At 47.0% G+C, this 20548-nt stretch overlaps 1 protein-coding gene across 9 annotated transcripts in view; it reads right to left on the bottom strand.

The window, feature by feature from the left end:
• Positions 1–20548, bottom strand: part of LOC119161406 (uncharacterized) — a 201196-nt gene that overhangs the window by 89118 nt on the left and 91530 nt on the right. For all 9 annotated transcript variants that reach the window (XM_037413853.2, XM_037413856.2, XM_075879330.1 and 6 more), the window contains exons 13-16: positions 17725–17827; positions 4783–4871; positions 2523–4260; positions 2181–2373 (exon numbers count right to left, since the gene is read on the bottom strand). In XM_037413853.2, the coding sequence (XP_037269750.2) occupies positions 2181–2373; positions 2523–4260; positions 4783–4871; positions 17725–17827 (2123 nt within the window). The remainder of the gene's footprint in view (positions 1–2180; positions 2374–2522; positions 4261–4782; positions 4872–17724; positions 17828–20548) is intronic.

The following is a 20548-nucleotide window of genomic DNA, read 5'->3' as shown; positions in this document are numbered from 1 at the left end:
GATGATGACTACATTCCTGGGGGCTTCTAACATGGTTAATACACCGATTCACACCTTTTCTTGTTAAATATAAGTGCTCAGCATGTTCCTAAACTTCTTTTCTCGTTTTCTCAAAACAACATTTTCATCACACCCTAAGCCATTGCCCACAGTATCTTTTGATGTAGCAGTCGGATTTTGATAATTCTTGCAGCATTTGAAAGCTTATACATTGATTAGTGCAAGAAAACCAAAAAAATGTAATATTTTTATTTACAATAGTGATTTAATTAGCAATTAACTTAAGCAACAGTTTCAGATTTCTAATGAATATACTTGTTAAGGCCACAACTCTGGTACCAATGAAGCTAAATATAAAATTATGGTTTTGTTGCATTCCCTGGCCTTCATGGAATCAAATTTGTAGCAATATTTTATGAGGAAGATGTCAAAAGGCTGGGCAGTATGCAAGTTTATGTAACAAGTCAATATTTAAAAATCTAAAAGCAATAGCAAAAACTAATTACATATTTGTTTTCAGTAGTGAAAAATACATATTGTATTAAAATTTCAGCTGGAAATACTGAAAATTAAAAAAAAAAACATTTCAGACCAGTGTCTCCCCTTAACCTCCGCTATCACGCTAACTGTAAGCTATAACTGTCTAATATTTAAATGCACCGACGTGAAATTGAATAGTGGTCTCACTCAATGCGGAAAATATACTGCCAGAAAACATGCTCCGTAGAGAGACTTAAGCATCTTATAATCCGCCAAAATTATCAGAGCAAGGTACCTCGCATGTGAATTCTAGTTCCATTCCTTCGTCCTTAAACATGTTTAGAATGTGTTTACTTTTTCCCATTTTCCAGCGCCTCAATTGTTTATAAATATTTTTTAAAATCTATAACGGTAACACTTCTCAGCAGTTTTGTTTGAACGGCCCAATCAAACCACGATGGTATTAAAGCCATAGCGCCTTATGAGCAGTTCATCATTGAATAACTATGAATTCAGTGTTCCAGCTCACATTCCTCACGATAGCATGTTTGGACCACATGTACCTGTAAGGAACAACTTGCATGCATCTCATCTATGTTCGATGTACACTCATCCAGTAATACCTACACTGACCCCATTATTAATTTCACATTCCATGCGTAGATATACATGCAGGTGCATTCGTACCTTATAAACAAGCGGCGGCTTGTTCTTTTTTTGTTTTGTGCTCGCACGGCACCAACGAGCAGTGGATGGAGCAAGAGCCACTTCTCTCAGTGTGCCAACTTTTCCCATAGCTCCGTGCGACCGCAGGACGTAGTGAGATTGCTTGAAAAAGGTCTGTTGGCAGCATGGCACGCATGCGCACACTTGGGCTTCCGCAGACTGCAGTTGTTCATACCTGCCTGGTAGCGTATATTTAACCAAACGTATGTGGGGAGAAAACTGGTAGACAACAACACTCCATTACTGTTGGCTAATGGGCCTTGGCCGGGACCACAGAAAAATTTGTCTCACCCAAGTGTCACTGTATTTTGTAGACATGTCATCTCATATTTCTCAGCCTCTCATCCTCATCTATTATCAACTCCAGCCATTCACAGCATGAATGAAGCATGGCTCGGAACACTGATAAAGCACTGATAAACTGACTACCAGAGTGAAACAGTGGTTGCTGACTCAAAGGTCCCGTTTTCGATCCCAGCCATGGTGGTCGCATTTCGAAAAAGCCGAAATGCTAGACGCCCTGGTACTACATGATGTCTATGCATTCCAACACCAAATGATCAGAAGGTTTATTGTACTTTTACACCCAAGGTAACTTCAGCCCACCAATTTATCTGCTAGCAGCTACTCTACTTATTTTTACTCTCACTGATAGATCCAGGGTTTAACATCCCAAAACTAGCATACAATTATGAGAGACGCTGTAGTGGAGGACTCCGGAAATTTCGACCACCTGGGGTTCTTTAACGTGCACCTAAATCTGAGCACACGGGCCAACAGCATTTTCGCCTCCATCGAAAATGCAGCCGCCGCAGCCGGGATTCGATCCCGCACCTGCGGGTCAGCAGCCGAGTACCTTAGCCACTAGACCACCATGGCGGGACGAAAATGCAGCAGCCGCAGCCGGGGTTACTCGCACTGGACCACCACTTCTGTGAATAAAAAAGCACGAGAAAACAAGAATGAAACCAAACCTTTCGAACTGAAGCTACAATGCTGTTGAGGCTTCACAGTGGTGGTATCGGCAGATTCTGTGGCACTTCCATCAGTCTTCGGTGGTGGCTGGCACTCAGTCTTTGAAGAAAACAAGCGGTCAGATTCCCGCTTTTTGATTAGGCGAGGGGGAAGCTTGTTTTGCCGACCATGCACACTAGTTTTGCTCTTCGTCTGCAAAGAAAACAGAGTGTAGCAGTACACACAACACAACAAAAAAAAATCTGAGCTATAAATATGCATTTCAGCAGAGTGAATAAATAATCACATCACAGATGCAAATGCATGCTGCAGTGTGTTGCGACAGCGGGATGTACCCTTACCTCTTTCTTCTTCTTGGAGTCTCCCTCAGTCAAAACCTTGTGACGTTTCTTTGAAGTCACCTCTTGAAAGTCTCCGTCATCACCATCACACTGAGACTGATCAGTCACGGCTAGGTGGTCATCTATAACGACGACACCAGCATAGTTACTTAGGTCAATTCCTTCCAGAGCATTTGGCTTCTCCTTTTCAAGTTTTCCATTTGGTTGCCCTTGCTCAGACTTTTTGGTGTGTTTCCTGGCGCTCATGTCAGTGAGAGCAGCTTGAACTCCCACTGGGTCCTGCAGCTTCACCTCATCCATCCGGTACACCATGGTGGCTTGAGAGGGCTCTCCCTTGACATCTCCTGGCCGCTGCTGTTGCTGCTGGCGTGACCGACCTCCTGGCCGTGAGCCACCCCCACGGCCCATTCTGGCAGGTGGCCCGCCACCTCCGGAGTCTCTGCGTTGCACAACGCCTCGACCATTGCGGTCACTAGGAGCTCCTCCTCCCCCTCGGCGTACCTCCCCACCAGATCGGCGACGTTCCTGACCTCCACCAGGGGCCTTCGAGCTAGTGGGCAAGCCCTTCTTGGATCCCGATGACTGTTGGCGCACACCTTCGTCGAAGCCTCGTCTATCTGCCACATCACTGCTTTCAGAAGCAGTTTCCCAGTCTTCATTGGCAACATCGGACAGGGCATCCTTACTTGGTCCTGCACCACGACTTCCTCGTCCCTTGTTCCTCTCAGGATTGTCCTGTCTGCGAGGCTGATTTTTCTGAAAGCGTGGTGGCAGTGGCTCCATGCGATTGGGGCGCCGCACAACAGGACGACTACTGTTAGACCGTGGCTTGTTTACTTGGTTGGTAGATCCGTCTTTGCTTGCTTCTTCCTCCTTGTTGCCATCCTCAGGTTTTCCAAATGGAGCTTTTAAAGTCGGCGGCCCATAACCCCCAGCTTGGTATCGACCTCTGGAGCTTCGGCCTAACGCCATCGCACCTCCACGACCTCGCCGTGAAGGCTCCCCTCGAGGAGAGAAGGCGCTTTTCTCTTCTTTGTTTTTAGCCTCATCTCGGCGAGGCTCGCGAGCACGACCCACCTCTTTTGCTGTCCTATTTTTTCGGACAGAATCTGGACAGGCCTCCTCAGAACCCTCACTTTCCTCATCCTTGGGCCGCAACCGATTGATGGGCTTCTCTTCCTCCACACCAGAACTCTCACTACCATCGTCCTTTTTGCGGTCAAAGCGGGGCCCACGCTCAGTCCTACTCCGACGATACTCTCGGCTGCGCCCTCTGTAACCAACATTGCCACTGCTGTAGCCATTACCACCACGGCCCCCACGGCCACCTCTGTTTGCTTCAAATCTTCCCCCACTTCCCCCACGAGAACGAGATGCAGGCATACGCTTCTCAGCATCATCTTTTTTAGCAGCTTCCTTTGCCTTGTCCTCATCTGCACGGGAGTTATCCTCCACCTTTCCTTCCTTGACATCGTCCTTTCCATCATCCTTTGCAACTCCACCCCGTCGTAGTGGCACAAAGTTCTTCTTGCTTGGACCTGCACTGTCCAGCTGCTGCTGAGTAACAGGAGGTGGATGGTGTGTATGCCAATCCCGCCGCTTACTTTCACCAGGAGCAGAGGAGTATGGAGTGTCAGACCAGTCTGCCACTTGCGGTTTATCCTTTACTCGCTCAGCTGCAATACGATGCGGCTCCATTTGCGGCAATGGCATCTCTTGCCGTTGATCAGCGGGAGGCCTGAAAATGTGAGACCAAAACAGTACTTGTAAGCTTCCAGAAGAGGCTCAGAAAATTTTGAACTGCAAAAGATCCCTCGTAGTAGGCTGCAACAAGTGTACCAAGTGAAAAGCTGTTTTCGACGACTGGTAACATTGTTACAGCACGGAGGGAGAAAATGACATCAGATCATGCACAACAGCTGCTTTTTTTGCATGAAAATTTGTAAACATTCATGCTTCTATTAAATAAACTTGTTATTCGATATTCAATTCGATATTCGGCTTTTTTCTTGATTCGATTCGAGGCTTACTATTCGATATTTGCACACCCTTAAACTTCATACCTCGGGCTGATTTCACGACGCTAAGGCATCATTCGCAAAACCCATTTCACAAAACAAGTCGATTGAGTATGAAACTGAAACCACTTTCATGGCTTCTCAATGTGACGATTTCTTATAGTAGAGATTCTCTTGTATAGCGACCACAAAGCAAAGTGCACGTTACGCCTTCAAAGTGTAATGCAGCAGCCAAAACTCACATAGCCCTCTCATCCCTCAGGGAATCTCTGCTTGTACGACTGTCCCTGCTGTCAGGCCTCGAGGGCCGAGTCTCTCGCTCCCATTTATCCTGCAAAAGAGAAAAAAAAAAGTTACTGCAATATTGCACATTTGTGAAGATATATTAAGGAACACAGTAGATTTATAGCTATCAGGTACAGTTCACAACCATTTATTAACACATACTAATATATTCTGACACCTTCGCGACACCGCCACTCGTCCCATTGAAGTAATGTACACTCGGGACTAAAAATTCAGACCCCCCAAAGTGCACACTGATTTTTAGACTTTAGCTAGCTGATCAAGTGCGACCTCGAATGCTCCCCACAATGTTTACAATATTTTCGCTAAGTTGCCAGCACTGAAAGGTTCAACTGGCTGTGGCTAGATATCCGGTCAGTATCCATAAAATAGACACCATGGCCAAAGCGAAAGTTTAAGGGGCCCTGAAACACTTTTGACAGTAACCATGGAATGAATTCGCTGGAAGAGCTTATTGCCTCACGAATTCAGCGCCGCAAAAATTTTAAGAATCTGTCCAGTGCAAGAAGAGTTACAAAGATTTGTCGCATGCTGCAATTGCATTCTCTCTTCTCTCGTCCCGATGAAAGCGATGGAAGCTATGCCGAGAGCGATGCCAGGGGCAAAAAGAAATGTCATGCACGTCGCGTGACCTTGAGCACTTTTTCCTTTTTTTTCTTTAAATCTTCGAATGTGCGGTCTCAGTGTGATCACGCGCTTGTAATGGCATCCCACAGTGACAAGTAGCAGCTTTGCGCAGTGATCTCTGTAACGACCGAGCGCGCCATGTTCAAATCAGCCAATGGCTGACAGATGGGCTTTCTAACAGTGATTTTTGAGCGTCTTTCATTATTTCTCGAGAGTAGAGAAAGCAATTTTTAGCCGACTTTCTAATTTACTGCGAATTCCAAGCCATGTGCTGCACTACAATATTTGTCTCGGGTGTTGTCAGGAGCCTCTACTACTGATCAACAGCATTTTCGGACCATGCACAAAAAGTGTTGCAAGGCCCCGTTAAGTCCAACCATGCTTGGCTTAAGGGGGACACGGGTCTTTGTTTGGCCCAAAATCGCGAAAAAACCCGACTTTTTGAAGTTGACATTTTCGGAATCTGCAACGATTTTCGCACTTATCTGAGAAGTTTCAAGCTTCGCGCGTCGTTATTTCTGGCACAAAATCAATTTATAACACCCCTGCGAGATGAATATGAGCACAAATAAACTCTAAAGTCGCGCTTCTTTCCACGCCGAACCGTTGCCTTTACACACGAGCTATCGTAGTCATCTTGGTCTTGTTTGGAAGGGTCGTTGTCCATCTTCAATTTCCCGCCACCAGTGGCTCGCCTTGCTCATTGGTTTTTCAGAAAAAATGCGTCATCGAGTAGCAGAGCAGCACCACCGCACGATTCTATTGGCTGCTTTGGGAACGTGACAAAACCTAGGCACCCCATTGGCCAAGTGGTGTTTCCGGCGTCTGCTTTATCGTGACGTGCACGGATATGTGTCATTTTGTCATGGTGCTGTCGACTGCCTGCCGCAGTAAACAAGTTCCTCGCCGCACTACCGTAATTACTCGAATCTAACACGCACCTTTTTTCCGGTTAAGCGAGTTCATAAATCGCATGCGCGTTAGAATCGAGTACGAAAAAAAAAAAAAATGAATACGGTCATTCTATTGCCATCGGCATTTCCAAAATGGCCGCCCCCTACGTGCGTCGGCATGGCGCGTCGGCCATTTCTGCCTATGTGTTTCCCATGTGCGGCACTTCGTACGTATGCTGAGGAGTTCGTCATCTTGTAGTGCATTAGCATTGACGGCATGGAAGGGCTGACACTCCAAAAACTCGAGTGCACCACGATGCCGCTTTTAAAAGAAAAGTCATCGCGTGTGCAGAAACGGACGGAAATCGGGCCGCATCGCGGTCGTTCGGAGTTCCCGAAACGTGCGTGCGGGACTGGCGGAAACAAAAGCAGAAGATTGTCGACAGCAAAGCTTCACGCAAAGGCTTCAGTGGACCACAGCAGGGTCAGTTTTCCGCAAATTAAAGAGCTGCTTGGCGAGTATGTGCTTGAGCAGTGAGCGGCACAGCGGCCCGTGACGGCAGAACTCCTCTAAATGCGAGCTATGCAATTAGCCTTAGAAAAAGGTCTAATGCGGAGCCAGTTTAAAGCGAGCAGGTGCTGGCTAACTAACTTTATGAAGAGAAAAGGCTTTTCCCTCCGAAGGGGAATGGGCATATGCAAAAAGTTTTGCGGAGGAGTACGATGAAAAGCTTCACAGTTTTCAGAGGTTCGTCCTAAACTTGCGGCACAACAACGGCTACCTGATTGGGCAAATCAAGAATGCCGATCAGACGCCTCTTAACTTCAACATGCCTGGCACCACAACCGACGAGAAGGGGGCGAAGCAAGTTCGCGTGCTGACATCAGTCCACGGTAAAACTACAGTGACGGCAATGCTCTGTTAGACGTCAGATGAGGTACAAGCTTCGCCCGTACCTCATTTAAGGGGGGACGCGGCTTTGGGACCGCGAAAAATGGCAAAAAAATCGATTTTTTGAAACTCAAGTTTTCAGTTTCTGGAACCCTTTTTCTATCTGGTTCCAAAATATCTACACTGAAAACTGCGCAGAAGTGCTTCGGAAAATTCGTTTCACCCACCTAGGTAGCAAAACTTTTTCTGGAAATGGCAAGAAAACGGCGATTTTCAAAAAATTATATCTTCGCGATGCTTGGGCCGGGAGCCGACTTCTTGGGCTCATCGGAAAGAGCATTTCTCCGTGTTTAACTTTCCCGCCTCAGCTGGCTCCTCCCTTCAATAACAAGCGAGCAAAAAGCAAATGTTTGAAGGTCGTTTTGAGGCCCTTGATTGGCTGTGGCCGCCATGTTGCCTCAGCTCGCCTCGACATTGGCCCAATGCTCGCTCGGGGAGATCGTCGTCTGCTGCTTGTGCGTCGCAAGGACAAGGCTCTCGAAAATCGCCACTTCGTGACGTGTTCACGGCTTGATAATCACTTAAGATATAACTACGCTTTAGTTACGAGCACTAAGCGGATGCGCGATAAGGTTACTACGAGCGGGAGCGCAGTCTACGAGCGCCGCGCGTCATCGGAGTCGTCTTTAGCCCTAACTCCGCCGACAGCGAAACTGCGGGCAGGAACGACGCGCTAGCGCATTCGTGGCGACGTGCTTCTTTGCAAGCAATGAAGCTGAAAGCGGCGGCACGATCCGATTGCCAAGAGTGGCCGCACCGGATGCAAGATCAGATTACTACGAGCGGGCGCGCGGCGGTCTAAGAGTGCGGCGCGTCATCGGAGTCGGCTTTAGGCCTAACTCCGCTGACGGCGAGACTGCGAGCAGGAGCGACGCGCAAGCGCACTCTTGGCGACGTGCTTCTTTGCAAGTAATGTACCACATCACCCGCTAGCTCCTCTGAATCACGTACGGGCATTTTACGCATCTGCAGAGGACAACACAGTCAAGCTCGTCACCCCCCCCCCCCCCCCCTTCACTGCCATGGATAGCTCGGAACAGCGGCTAGCAGTTTCGCGCGTCGTCATTCGAAAATGCGATGCCAAGTGCAGTGCGTGCAGATTTTTTGTCTTCTTAGTTACACATTTCGCACATCGTCATCGAACGCCGCCGGCAAGTGCATTACGCGCCGGCTGCACTGTCCACGCGGCCGCGCACCCCACGGTCAATATGGAGTGCTGTCAATAAGCTTTTGTGATGCGATTCAGACGTGCTTGGAGCCGTGCTTGATATTGCCACGAACGTCTATGAATGTTTCGAGGTTAATGAATTGCTGTAGATTAGAGTTTCCGCGACCGGCTGTATGATGATGCGTTTCACAGCTAGAGCAGCAAAAGAGCACGTATGAATCAGGGGCAAGAATTTTTATATGCCCGTTTTACGTCATTAAATATACTGCTAAAAATTCCTGTGCCACCAGTTTTCTGCCCATAACTTTGTTATTTGGGAAGAAGGCATAGGCTGTCATGGTGTGATCCATTTTTCTGGTGCAATAAACCTCTCTAAATAAAGAAATGTTCAGTGAATACTTATAATCAAGAACATAATTACGCTAATTACAAATTCGGCACAAGAAATATGTGTAATCAATTCAGTATATGGTTTCATTCAATTACAATCTTTTCTGTCATGCCTATCACACCACTCCTTCATACAAAGAACTTGGTTTGAAATCCATACTTGTTCTTTGTAAAACATGAAAAAAAATTATGGGGGGAAAAAAAGGGCAACCAAGGCACACTGGTCAGAGACCAGATACCTGAAAAGTCAAATATCACAAGACAAACCCAAGATCACAATCTTTAGGTGTTTTATAGACGTAAAAAGAAGTTGAAACTTTAAACGCAGTTTTCTCAATACTGTTTTTTTGGCATTATACTCAGCTCGTGGAGCAGATATCTGGGCAAGCACTGTACGGATTTTGATTCCGTTTATTTTGTAATGCTCCTTGAAGTGTGCTTCAGGGGGCTGCGATCATTGTACTCCTTAAAGAATTTTTTATAGAGATTCTTGTTTGCAGTGCAAGTGTGCTCATTGCAGTGTCGCTGGAGAAAATGTAAACTACAAGTTTTAGTGCTGCAAATAAGTTATTTTGAGAACGCAGCCCCCTTCAACATACATTTGGCTGTGGATACAGCAATTACCAACCATTTTTGTGATTTTATAAATCCTCCAGCCCCTCCACGAGGTTCAATTGAAAAATAATTTGTCTCTCATTAAGTATTTGTGCTATCGCCTCGAGATTTTTGTGGATGCACGGTGAGGCCATTCTTAGTGCCTGTGCCGATTTTCATCATCATCCGACCAGAAACAAGAAAGTTCATTCTCAAAGGCACGTCCCCCCTTGAATGGAAGACGCTCCCGAAAGGAGTCGTTTTTTCGAGTGGTGTGATCGTGCGGGCCAGCGAGAAAAATGGGTGCACGTTGCAATCGATGTCTTGCGGTTTTTTTTTTTTTTTTTTTTTTTTTTTGCCGTGGAAATTGGGGGCGCGTTCCAATCGAGGGTGCGGTAGAAACGAGTAAACACGGTAATTTGTGAAGCGGGTGTGGCGATCGTTCATTCGCTGTGAACTTCAGAAAGAGCACCGCTATCACTCCGGACAGAGAGGATAGCAAACTCACGGCGTTCAACGGCGCCGTGTAACCGGTGTAGGCCTAACTCACGTACGAGCCCGTCGGTTGTCGACGACTTCGCTGAAAACGGCAGTGTTTTGGACGATAGTTATAGCGCGAGGACAAAACGACGACACAGAGAAAAGAAGGACACGCAAGACACGAGCGCTCGTGTCTTGCGTGTCCTTGTCTGTGTCGTCGTTTTGTTCTCGCGCTATAACTATCGTCATGCCATACGAACTAGCCCAAGCTGCCACACTTCTAAGTGTTTTGGAGCTTCAACAGTTACAGGACGGCAAGTAAAAAAAAGCATAAGTGAAGCTACGAGAGATGGCAATCTTTGCAACGATGGAACCGAAGCGCAGCCCCATTCTTGCTTCTTTTTCTTGCTCTTTTGTTCCTCCCAATCAGCACTCTTTTCTGTCCTTGTTTTTTTTTTTTTTTTTTTCGCTTCCGTAGTTACGAAGTAAGTACTTCTAGGTTGCGCTGTTCCTGCATTCACTCATCGCTAAACGCGCCGATGCCGCGGGTTCCTCCCGTCTGACGTGAACTGCGTGACGGGTCGCCAGAGTGGAGTTCGCCGCGTGTCGGCAAACAGCAGAAAATCAATCCGTTTACGGTGAACGTGCTCCCCACCCTCGCAATGAGGGCTACTGGCAACAGGAAGAGTGCTCGTAACGACGCGTCCGCAGCGACGAACATATTGCGCCGCGGCCTCCACTCGAAAATGTGGCAATCTTACGTGAAAAGGAAACTAACACCTCGCTGCTCTTGGAGCCTTGAAATTGATGAGCGAGTGCACGAGTTCGGTCTGCGACATCAGCAACTCAATCTGGACAAGCCAGAAAACCACTTTATTATAGGACGGATCGCGGATTACGCGCACACATTCGTCGCACATAGGCATCACCGAACTGGTAAGCGGCCTAGTCGGCAGACGAGCCCAAGGGGACCGCATCAGCTCGCAAGTGTGCCTCTGCGGAAAACGTGCAGCGGGCATTGAAAAAACGCCATTTAGGTGACGCAAAACAGAATGACTACATGCCTGGTGCCTACTGAGAAAGCTGAATTTGCAAATCATTGTAAATAAACAGCTTTTCCATGCTACTGTCTGCCCAAAATGGACTTCTTGTGTTTTTGCATGATTTCTCAGGATTCAAATTTTGCTGCAGTTGCAAACTTGTCTAAAAGATATATCTGCCAGCAGAGCAGCTAGGACTGTCATTTTTATTGTGACATGTAGCTGTATCTTCGGTTTACACAATGGTCAGTGTGAATTTTTGATTAAGACCTTAAAAAGTTTAATTTTTGCCAGAAATTGGAGCATAAAGTGGGCATGTCTGCAACACTGAAGTGCAAGGTGCAACAAACCTTGCTAAAATTATCAAATAAAAAAAGCACCCCTACCGTTGTGTAGCTTATGTTATTTGGTATACAGGCATGTGCCAATAGTAGCTCTGCAATACAAATTTCCTGTCTCATTATACCAGCAAAAAAGACGTAATTAAATTTATGTATCTCAAAAACTAATTGGTTTAGAGGAACAGTCATTGCATTTTTGAAATCAGCATCAAAAACTCAATCACACTGGGAATTATCTTTATGAACGCTTGAAAATATCTGACATTTCGTCTCAAGTACAGTGTCCCCCTTAAACATGAACTAGCCTAACATCGCTCCCTTCTGGATTTTGAGTTTACATTGGCAGTTTCTGCAACTAAACCTTTCCGGGTTTCTTGCTTGTCAGTTAACGTGCAAAACCAGATCTGCTGATATGGCTCCAATGCCACCCACTCCATCTGCACAGTCTGTACAAGTGTAAAAACGCAGCAGCTGCAAGACACTGATGACTATGAAAAAAAGCTGCAATTAATTTTCAGGTCAAAGGCAGCTGACCTTAACCCAATATTGCTTTCAAGTATTCAGAGTTGGACGATGATGCAGTTCTCAGTCAGGAAAATGATCGTCAACTGTTGAGTGACAGCTTAGCACCCCTACACTGCAGAGAAAGCCCTTTCACAGGCGGTTACATGTGGATTAATATACACCTAATGGCTCATTCCGAATACTTCGAAATCATTACTAACAGCAATGTTTTCTCGCACTTCATATGCATACTGCCACTTGATATTGCAGAAGTTTCTGCAGCAGTTTACCCATGAGACAATAAATTTATTAAATGAGGCCAACCGATCAATGCCTATAAATATGTTACAGCACCCCTTCAAGGAGAAACTAATTACAGTTAAACCTGTTTATAATGAACCTCCACACAACAAATTCCTCAATATAACAAAGTTTCCTATTCCCCACCGTTACTCCATAGCAGCACATGTATTTGCGACCTCTATGTAACAAAGTAACAGAGGGAGATAACGTTGATATAACAAATTTTCCTCACGAACAATTTAGAAATTTTGCCCCAGACTTTGGCATTTTGGCACATGCATGCATTATTTGCGGGTGCCCCACCGCCGACAAAGCTCGAAGCGACGGCGGTGCGCACGGCGCACAATGCGGGCGCTTGTTATTGTGCGCGGGTGAGCACAAGGCGAGCCTGCGTCCCATGAGCCAGGGTTGCCGCCGTTCTTGCCGCCGCAAGCACATGCGCTGATGTGCCCTGCTCCTCCAAACTGAAAACAAACAAACAAAAACTACTGTTGAGTTGGCAGTGCCAAGCTTTCAGTAAGCGTCGCATATGTGGGGCCGCACTGGATATGGAAGACACTTCACCGAATAGTTTTCCACGGTATCCGCGTCGTCCGCTCTTCACTTTCGTCGTCGTGCACGCATGCATGGTTTCAGTGCACGCGTTATGGTGTGGCCCCAGACCATGCTCAGCATTGATTTTTTTTTAATGAGGAATACCGCAGCGTCACTAGCAAGGAGACAACCCTCAAAGACCATGGTAATGACTACGACAAATCTTCCGAGGTCGACTTATCACGCGTTTCCGAATGCGCTGCGAGTTCGAAGGACCATAGCCTTCGCAATAAGCCGATTAGCTCTGGCAACAACAACACAGCGCATTGAATGCAATGCAATCGCGAATCTCCTAAAGAACACTGCTGTAAGCAAAAAATACAGCCACTCCAGGAAAAAGTGCTCTTTTCAAACAATCTCTTCGCATTGAAAGCACACTGATGCTTGCAGACATAAAGCGCCAGCAATCGTGACCACACCCTTAGTTCACTGTTCAGCTCCTCCCTTATTACCCCCTATTTCACCGTGCTGCCTATGCGTGTGCTGTGGTTGATATCGCGTGAACACCCAGTTTTCTCAGATTTGCAAACCGTGGCAAACTTGCCGGATGTGCTTTGCGGAATTCGCCAGCAGCCCGCCACAGTCCTCAGTGCAGCGAGCCATCTATCGGCACGCTGTAAACAAGAACATAATCGGTCGCTCCCCGCTAAGCGCTCGCTTCGCGGCGTTCGATCACCTAAAGTATTCTTGCACCGTGCTCCGACTGTATAAGTTTTTACGGTACCTCCCATAAAAGAGAGCAGATTAATGAAGCAGGCTTACTCAGGCAGTGTGTTACAACTTTATAAACAAGACTGCACCTGAATTACACAAATGCACATGCTGTCCTCAAAGATCTACAATAGAAGTCCTACTTTATTCGGAAAAAAAAAGATACATGTTAAATTCGATTGATTGATTGATTGATATGTGGGGTTTAACGTCCCAAAACCACTATATGATTATGAGAGACGTCGTAGTGGAGGGCTCCGGAAATTTAGACCACCTGGGGTTCTTTAACGTGCACCCAAATCTGAGCACACGGGCCTACAACATTTCCTACATGTTAAATTCCAACATATACAGTACAGTTAAACTTGCTTAAAACGAACCTCCATATAACAAATTCCTCAATATATAGTAGTTTTTTTATTCCCCGCCGTTGCTCCATATAAGCACATATACAGTGAAATCTCGGTATAAGGAACTTCAGGGGGCCGTGGCAATTCGTTATTTTAAAAGGTCGTTTATAGCGAAAACCCAAAAATTAACCATAAATACTCATTGTCCACCGACCAAAATGACTAACCTTTACAACGGTGGGTCCTTGAACTCGGGTTTTAATGAGAAAAAAACTAATGCACAAGTGAACACCAGAAAATGCACATATACTTTGAAGATTTAGGCGTGCAGCACAAATTTTGCATCGCGAAGGGCCCCAGCATATCCACATTCCTGTGGTGTGATTCAGTTCTTTGGTGACAACAGCCTGCTTTTTGCCTTCAGTTGGCAAACAATATTCAATTTCTCAGCGAAAACTGATTCCGCTTCTTTGTCGCAGGCAGAGAAACTCATTAGTAGCACCACAGCGCGAACGCCGACTTGCTTTGCAGACGCGATAAGTAATCACCGAAAAGAGATGAACAAGAAAGACTGACCAACAAGGCCTCCTAGTCCTAGAGCACATGTAAAAGTGACAAAAAAAGAAAAACCCGAAGCGTCGCAGCTATCATCGCCTCTTCCAAAGAAAAAAAGTGATAAAAAAAATTTCGCCTATGCTTCCTGCTTCTCGACTCCCACTCTGCCTCACTAACCTTGGCCTCCGATGTTGCCCTCACCTCTGCGCCTGTAAACCTGCAGCGTCGGCGCTTCAATAATATAAAAGAAAAGAAGGTCGCCCTTTCGTTTCCCCCCCCCCTCCGCATTCTCGCGCGTCTTCCGAGAAGCAGACAGTTATAGCGCTAGAACAGAACGACGACAAAGAGACAAGAAGGACATGAGCGCTCTGTCGTCGTTTCGTTCTCGCGCTATATAACTATCGTCATGTCATACCAACTAGCCCAAACTGCCACACTTCTGCAAGGCATCCGTTTGCTTTGTCGTCTGATTGCGTACCGCTCCAGAGTAGCAACGGATTTCAGAACATGAGTTCGTAGTACTGAGGCGTTCTTAATATAACGCCGAACTAAATTAACCCTCATTATTCTGAAAAGTTCTGTATTCTGAAGTACGTAGTAGCGAAATAGTTTTACATTGAAACTACCGTATTTACTCGCATAATCCTCGCACTTTTTTTTTGCCGGAAAACCGATGAAGTTGGGGGGTGCGAGAATTACGCGAGGAAAACTTTCTACGAAAACGTACAGAGCGAAAAAATGGCAGCATATCCACGGAGTGAATGATGGAGAGTGGGGCGAAGCATTCGTCCGTCCATGCGTCTGTGCGCCCGTCCCTGCGTTCTTTCATGCATCCGCCCCTGCATCCGTTCATGCGTCCATCCATGCATCTGTGTGTGTCCGTTCGTTCATCTATTCAACACTCCAAGTCCCACCATCTCGCATCTTTTTATCATATATTCCCCATATAGAAGCACCGCCATCCAGCAGACATTCCAAGGACTAAACGAGAGGTGGCACAGGCACACTTTCTTACGGCCTGCGCTTTGGGTCCACTTCCCACCTTTAACCACCTCGAGTTCATGCTATATTCTAGTTCACTGTATTCATGGCACTGCGACCAAACGCTCGCTAAACCTTTCGAAAACCAAGAAGGTTACGCCCAGCGAGTATAACGTAGCAACCTTTCCCTGTCAGATAGGGCTCAATTTACATGCCAATGGCTGCTAATGAGAAATGAGAGACGGGAGAATTCGGCTTTTACTTTCTTACGGCTTGCGCTTCGTATCTACTTCTCATTTTTAACCACCTTGAGTTCATTCATGGTATATACAAGTTCATTGTATTCATGGCACTGCGGCTCAACGCTCGCTAAACCTTTCTAAAGCTAAGGAGGTTACACCCAGCGAGTATAATGTAGCATCCCTTTCTTGTCCGATAGTGCTCAATGTACATGCCAATGGCTGCTAATGGGGATCGCAGCGTGCGCGTTGACTAAAAGCCGAATGCTCATGTCTCTCATTCCCCATTAGCAGCCATTGGCATGTACATTGAGCACTATTTTTTATTGTTAAACAACGCACAGAAGAAATCTCTCACTGGCACCACCTTGGAGGTCAAGTGTTATACCTATTTCGGGTATGTGCCACTGGTGGTTACATACGAGGGACGCCCAAGCCACGCCATAAGGAGCTTCGCCCCTAAAGGAAAACGAAGTGGCCGCAAATCGGGATTCTCACACCAGCAACTAACAGCAACCTTTAAGAAATACTAATTAAAACTTACCTCAACAATAAAAGCAGAGGTTCAACACAAGACAAGATTTACTTGAGACACAAAAAGTGGAAGCAAATAGTCGAGAATTAGAATACCATACGCAAAGCTTGCGGACGTTGCGGGCGTAGCGGTAGCGTTTGTCGCTCAACAGGAGCCCTCAAAAGGTTAAGCGTGGGACGTCAGTATTGGCCTCATGGCTATTTAACAGAATTGTCCGCAGTTTCCTTCTTAAGAAATAAAGTTTACCATCAATCCCAGTTTTAGGCATACGGCAGGCCCAACGCGCCTGTGTGGCTTTCAGCAGCCGTCACCAGTAGCGAACACAAAACTCGTTGACTCCGAAAGGCCTACCAGCAGCCTTGTTGGCATTCTTTATTGCATGATCTATCACTTGCAACTTGAAAGCAGCCGTACAGCTTCAGTACCGCCTCATAACTTGACAAGGTTACCGACGCAACATACACAAGACGCCGCAACGCACACTGGCCACGTCGGCTTGGCTTGAATTGGATTGAATCTCCGTGCAATTGTAGCAATTGTACGCTTGATGCTTAACAGATGGTGCCAGATGGCGTGTGCTATCATCATCAGTGGCTGGAAAGAGCAGACGACATTATTGCAGCAGTTTTCGGGGGTGCGATGATTACTCGAGGAAAAAAAGAAATATTATTGTTGGGCGATGTTGGGGGTGCGAGAATTATGCGAGTGTGAGGATTACGCGAGTAAATACGGTATTAGCAGTTCGCACGGGATTTTTTAAAAGTTTATTAATCTGAAAAGTTCGTTAATGTGGGGTTCGTTTTACCGAGATTTCACTGTATTTGCGACGTCTATGTAACAAAGTAACAGCGGGAGACAACCTTGATATAATGAACTTTTGTCACGAACAATCTAGGAATTTCACTCCACATTTAAGCATTTTGATACGAGCATGTATCATGCTCAGCTGCCCCACCGTCGACTCGACGAAGCGGCGGCGTGGGTGAGCTCGAGGCGCACAAGCGGGCTTACACCCTACAACCCAACGTTGCCGCCATTCTTGTCGCCGAGATCACATGCGCGGGGGTTGAACGACGCTGCGCTGAATGCAATGCAACGAATGTAATAGCAAAAAAATTAATGTTATAAGAAGTAAAAGTGGCAGCCAACTCTTTTGGATCCGATATTGCGGTACTCCTACAAAACGCTGGTGTGAGCAAATACGGCCGATCCAGGGAGAAGTGCTCTTTTCATACAGTCTCTTCGTGTTCAAAGTGCACTGATTTACTCGCCGAGATAGCAAGCGTGCCAGCGGTCATGACCGCCCTTCTTAAAATCCAAGTTCATTATTGCTCCAAGTTCATTATTTTCGTACCGCAGCTCCATATAACGAAATCCTCTTGATAAAAATTTTTTTCCGGGAATTTATCAACATCGTTATATCCAGATTGAACTGTAACCGTCATCAGCAGTCCTTTGCAGAGTTGAAACAAATCTGGTGGAAAGGCATTGTGCAATAAAATTTTTTTAGCTAAAGTATTGGCCAAGAGTGTATTACTCCTAAGCGAGAGAACATCAAAACATGAACATGCTTAGGTGGTTTCAGTTCTCAATCCAATCCTTACAAGGCACAAATACTTACTCTAGGAACTCTCTGATCATATTCTCTTGTGCTGGACCAGGCTCCTATAGTGTCCCTGTTTTCACGTTTTTCACGCTGCTGTTTGTCCTCAAAGTCTCTCTCTCTGCAAAAGAAAAATATGCAAAAGGAAATGTTATGCTTCCATTTTCCTTGAATAGACCTGCAGCATACAGTGAAACCTCGTTAAGGGGGGGACGCAGGTCTTAAAACGATCAAAAATGGCCAAAAAATTGATATTTTGTGGGGCGTTTATACCTCTGAGCACTCACTCTCAAATTGCTACAAATTCGATCAGGAAACGCAATGGGCCTTCAAAGCGCCCCCGCAGCAGTAAAATGCCCCGAAAATAACGAAATTTGTTCAAACTTCGCACGCACGCCATGAGTGTTGCAGCGGGCCGAGCGCCACCTTCTTGAGGCAGATTTGAAGCTATTTCCTTTGTGCGTAATTTACACCATCGCAATATGACGCCATCTAAGCAAAATGGCTGCCTTCGTGGGTTTTTTTAGGCCATTCCCACGTTGCCAATTGGCTCTCACACGGCACGTACTGAGGCTCCCATTAGCTGACATGGCCGGCGGCGTACCTTTCAAGAGTACCAAGACAATGCAGGGTGCGCATGGAACTGCGCACCCTCCATTGTTCCACACTTCCCATTAGCTGGCGTGATCGACGCATTTTTTTTTCTTCTGCGCGTTCAATGTCACGGCTGTCCGATTGTGTACGTCTACTTTTGCACTCATGCATGTTTCTCGACGTACAGTGTTAGTGCTTTGCACCAGTAGTTTATCCACGCGTGAGATGTTGTGGTGTACACGTATCCCGAAGGAGTACGGCCACCAGCGTGGGTCCGGTCTTAGCGAGCCGCAGGGCACGCGTTAACCGTCGCCGTGGCGAGAACACGATACTGCTCAAAGTCTCAACACTTTATTGTGGCAACACCAACGCAGTACAGCCCGTTGCAAAAGGCGCGGCGGGAAAGCAAATAGGCTTATTCACGCCACGGGCACAAAGTACTACACAGGGTGCCACGAGCACGTCTCCGCGGTAAAGGTGATCCATGGAGACACCGGGACCAAGGCCCGGTTGCTCGAGCGAGGGCAAAGGCGCTCGCGTTGGCTTCGGAGGGAGACGGGTCGGCGTAGCCAGGCCACGCACTAGGACACCGTACCACCCCTCGACCGTGCGTACGCAGCGGGGCAACAAAAGGTGAGCGTTCGCCTCGGGCGCGAGGCGCCGTCAGCGAAGTCCGACGAGCCCCGAGTGACGGGAGTCGACGGACGGAAAAGATTGCGTGGTTCACTGTTTGCCGTCCCGGAGAGTATCTGTCTGCTCCTGACGCAGCGCGCGAAAACCTCTCGGGAGCCTCCGCGCGCGGCGCCACAGTCAACATTCGCTACCGGGTGAGGGAGTTAAACGTCACTCCACTCACCCACCACGGCAGACAGCAAAGGAGGGCAGACATGTCGGGACATGAGAACGGCAGAAAAGGCGGCAAAGCCCGCACAAAGACAGCGGGCTAGCCTCAATTCCCACAATGTCCAGAAACTCCCGTCTGAAACCGTCCTCGCAATGAGCTTTTGGATGCAGTCAAAAGCAGACTTAGAACAAGAAGGCGCCGGCTAGAAGTGCACTGTCAGGGTGAGAGTTCGGTGGAGTCTGTGCCCATCAGGCACCATTACGTTTACTATCTCCTCCGTGCGCAGAATGATCGCGCGAGCAGTGGAACGAAGATCACATGTCATGTTCAGTTTACGAAGGCGAATGAGCGAAGGGTGAAGGTGTGTCCGCTTGGTTTCGCTGAGATTTTGCGATCGCGAAATCTATGCAGTTCCCTGCCCTGCGCTGTCTTGGGATACAACCTTCCTGCCTTGCCTCGTAAATCTTGCGTCTTCCTCCCGAACCCTGTTTTCCAAAATTACCATGGTCTCCCACTCTCTTCCGTTCCCATGGTATATAACGGGCAGTTGTCGAACACCTTTGAAACAACGTGGGTGCCTTGATTTTCCTATTACAAACAGTTTCGATTTCTCATCTCCTGCCATGTTTGCACCCACCAGCACAGTGATGCCATCTTTACTGCGTTTTCCTCCACTACAGGCTTCGCTTTTGAAGGTGAAAGTCTTCGATAAAAGCGGCTTACAATAAAGACCCATCTCGTCGACGGTGAAGACGTCTCGTGGCTCGAAGCTCATCAAAATTTCCTTAAGCCGCCACTGTTGCCAGTCGGTGCAAATGTCCCTGTTGACTGCACCACTCTCACCCAAGATTGCTTTAAGACTAGGCCACGGCGTGTTTTGAAGCAGCTGAGCCATCTGTCGCTTAGGACGAGCTTTCTGCTCGAGAATCTGTTCGCTTATGGGCAAATTGGAACTCCGTGCACGCTTGAACCACTAAAAAAGAACTTCTTCTAGTTCTTCTTAAGGCGTCATCCGCATCCGCATCCAAATAGATGTAAGATCCCGTTTTTAACAGTGCCTTCAATCTTTTCTCTGTCTTTCCAGATAAGCGACAGCACCTATTTCAAGATGCATTTTTTCGCCACCCCCGTCGTGGGCAGGCCGCTTCGATCGAGCTCCTGAAGAATTCGCAGCTTTTTTTTCAAGCGAGAGTGCATGGTGCGGCCGCTTCCTTTCCATTGGGCTGAAATAACACCGTGATCCACCACACTTAGCCGCACAAATAGGCCTAACGCACAGTTGGCTCATCGACTCAGCTCCCACAGCCCCAACGAAAAATGGCTACTGGATTGGCTTGTCTCGATCTCGAGGTGTTGCCATGGTTGTGAGACTACATTAGGCATGAGCTAGTCTATGCTGTGTTT

This window comes from Rhipicephalus microplus, chromosome X (genome assembly GCF_043290135.1).
Source record: "Rhipicephalus microplus isolate Deutch F79 chromosome X, USDA_Rmic, whole genome shotgun sequence".
Taxonomy (NCBI): Eukaryota; Metazoa; Arthropoda; class Arachnida; order Ixodida; family Ixodidae; genus Rhipicephalus; species Rhipicephalus microplus.
The sequence above is the reverse complement of the archived record's forward strand: the minus strand, read 5'-3'. Positions and strand labels throughout refer to the sequence as shown.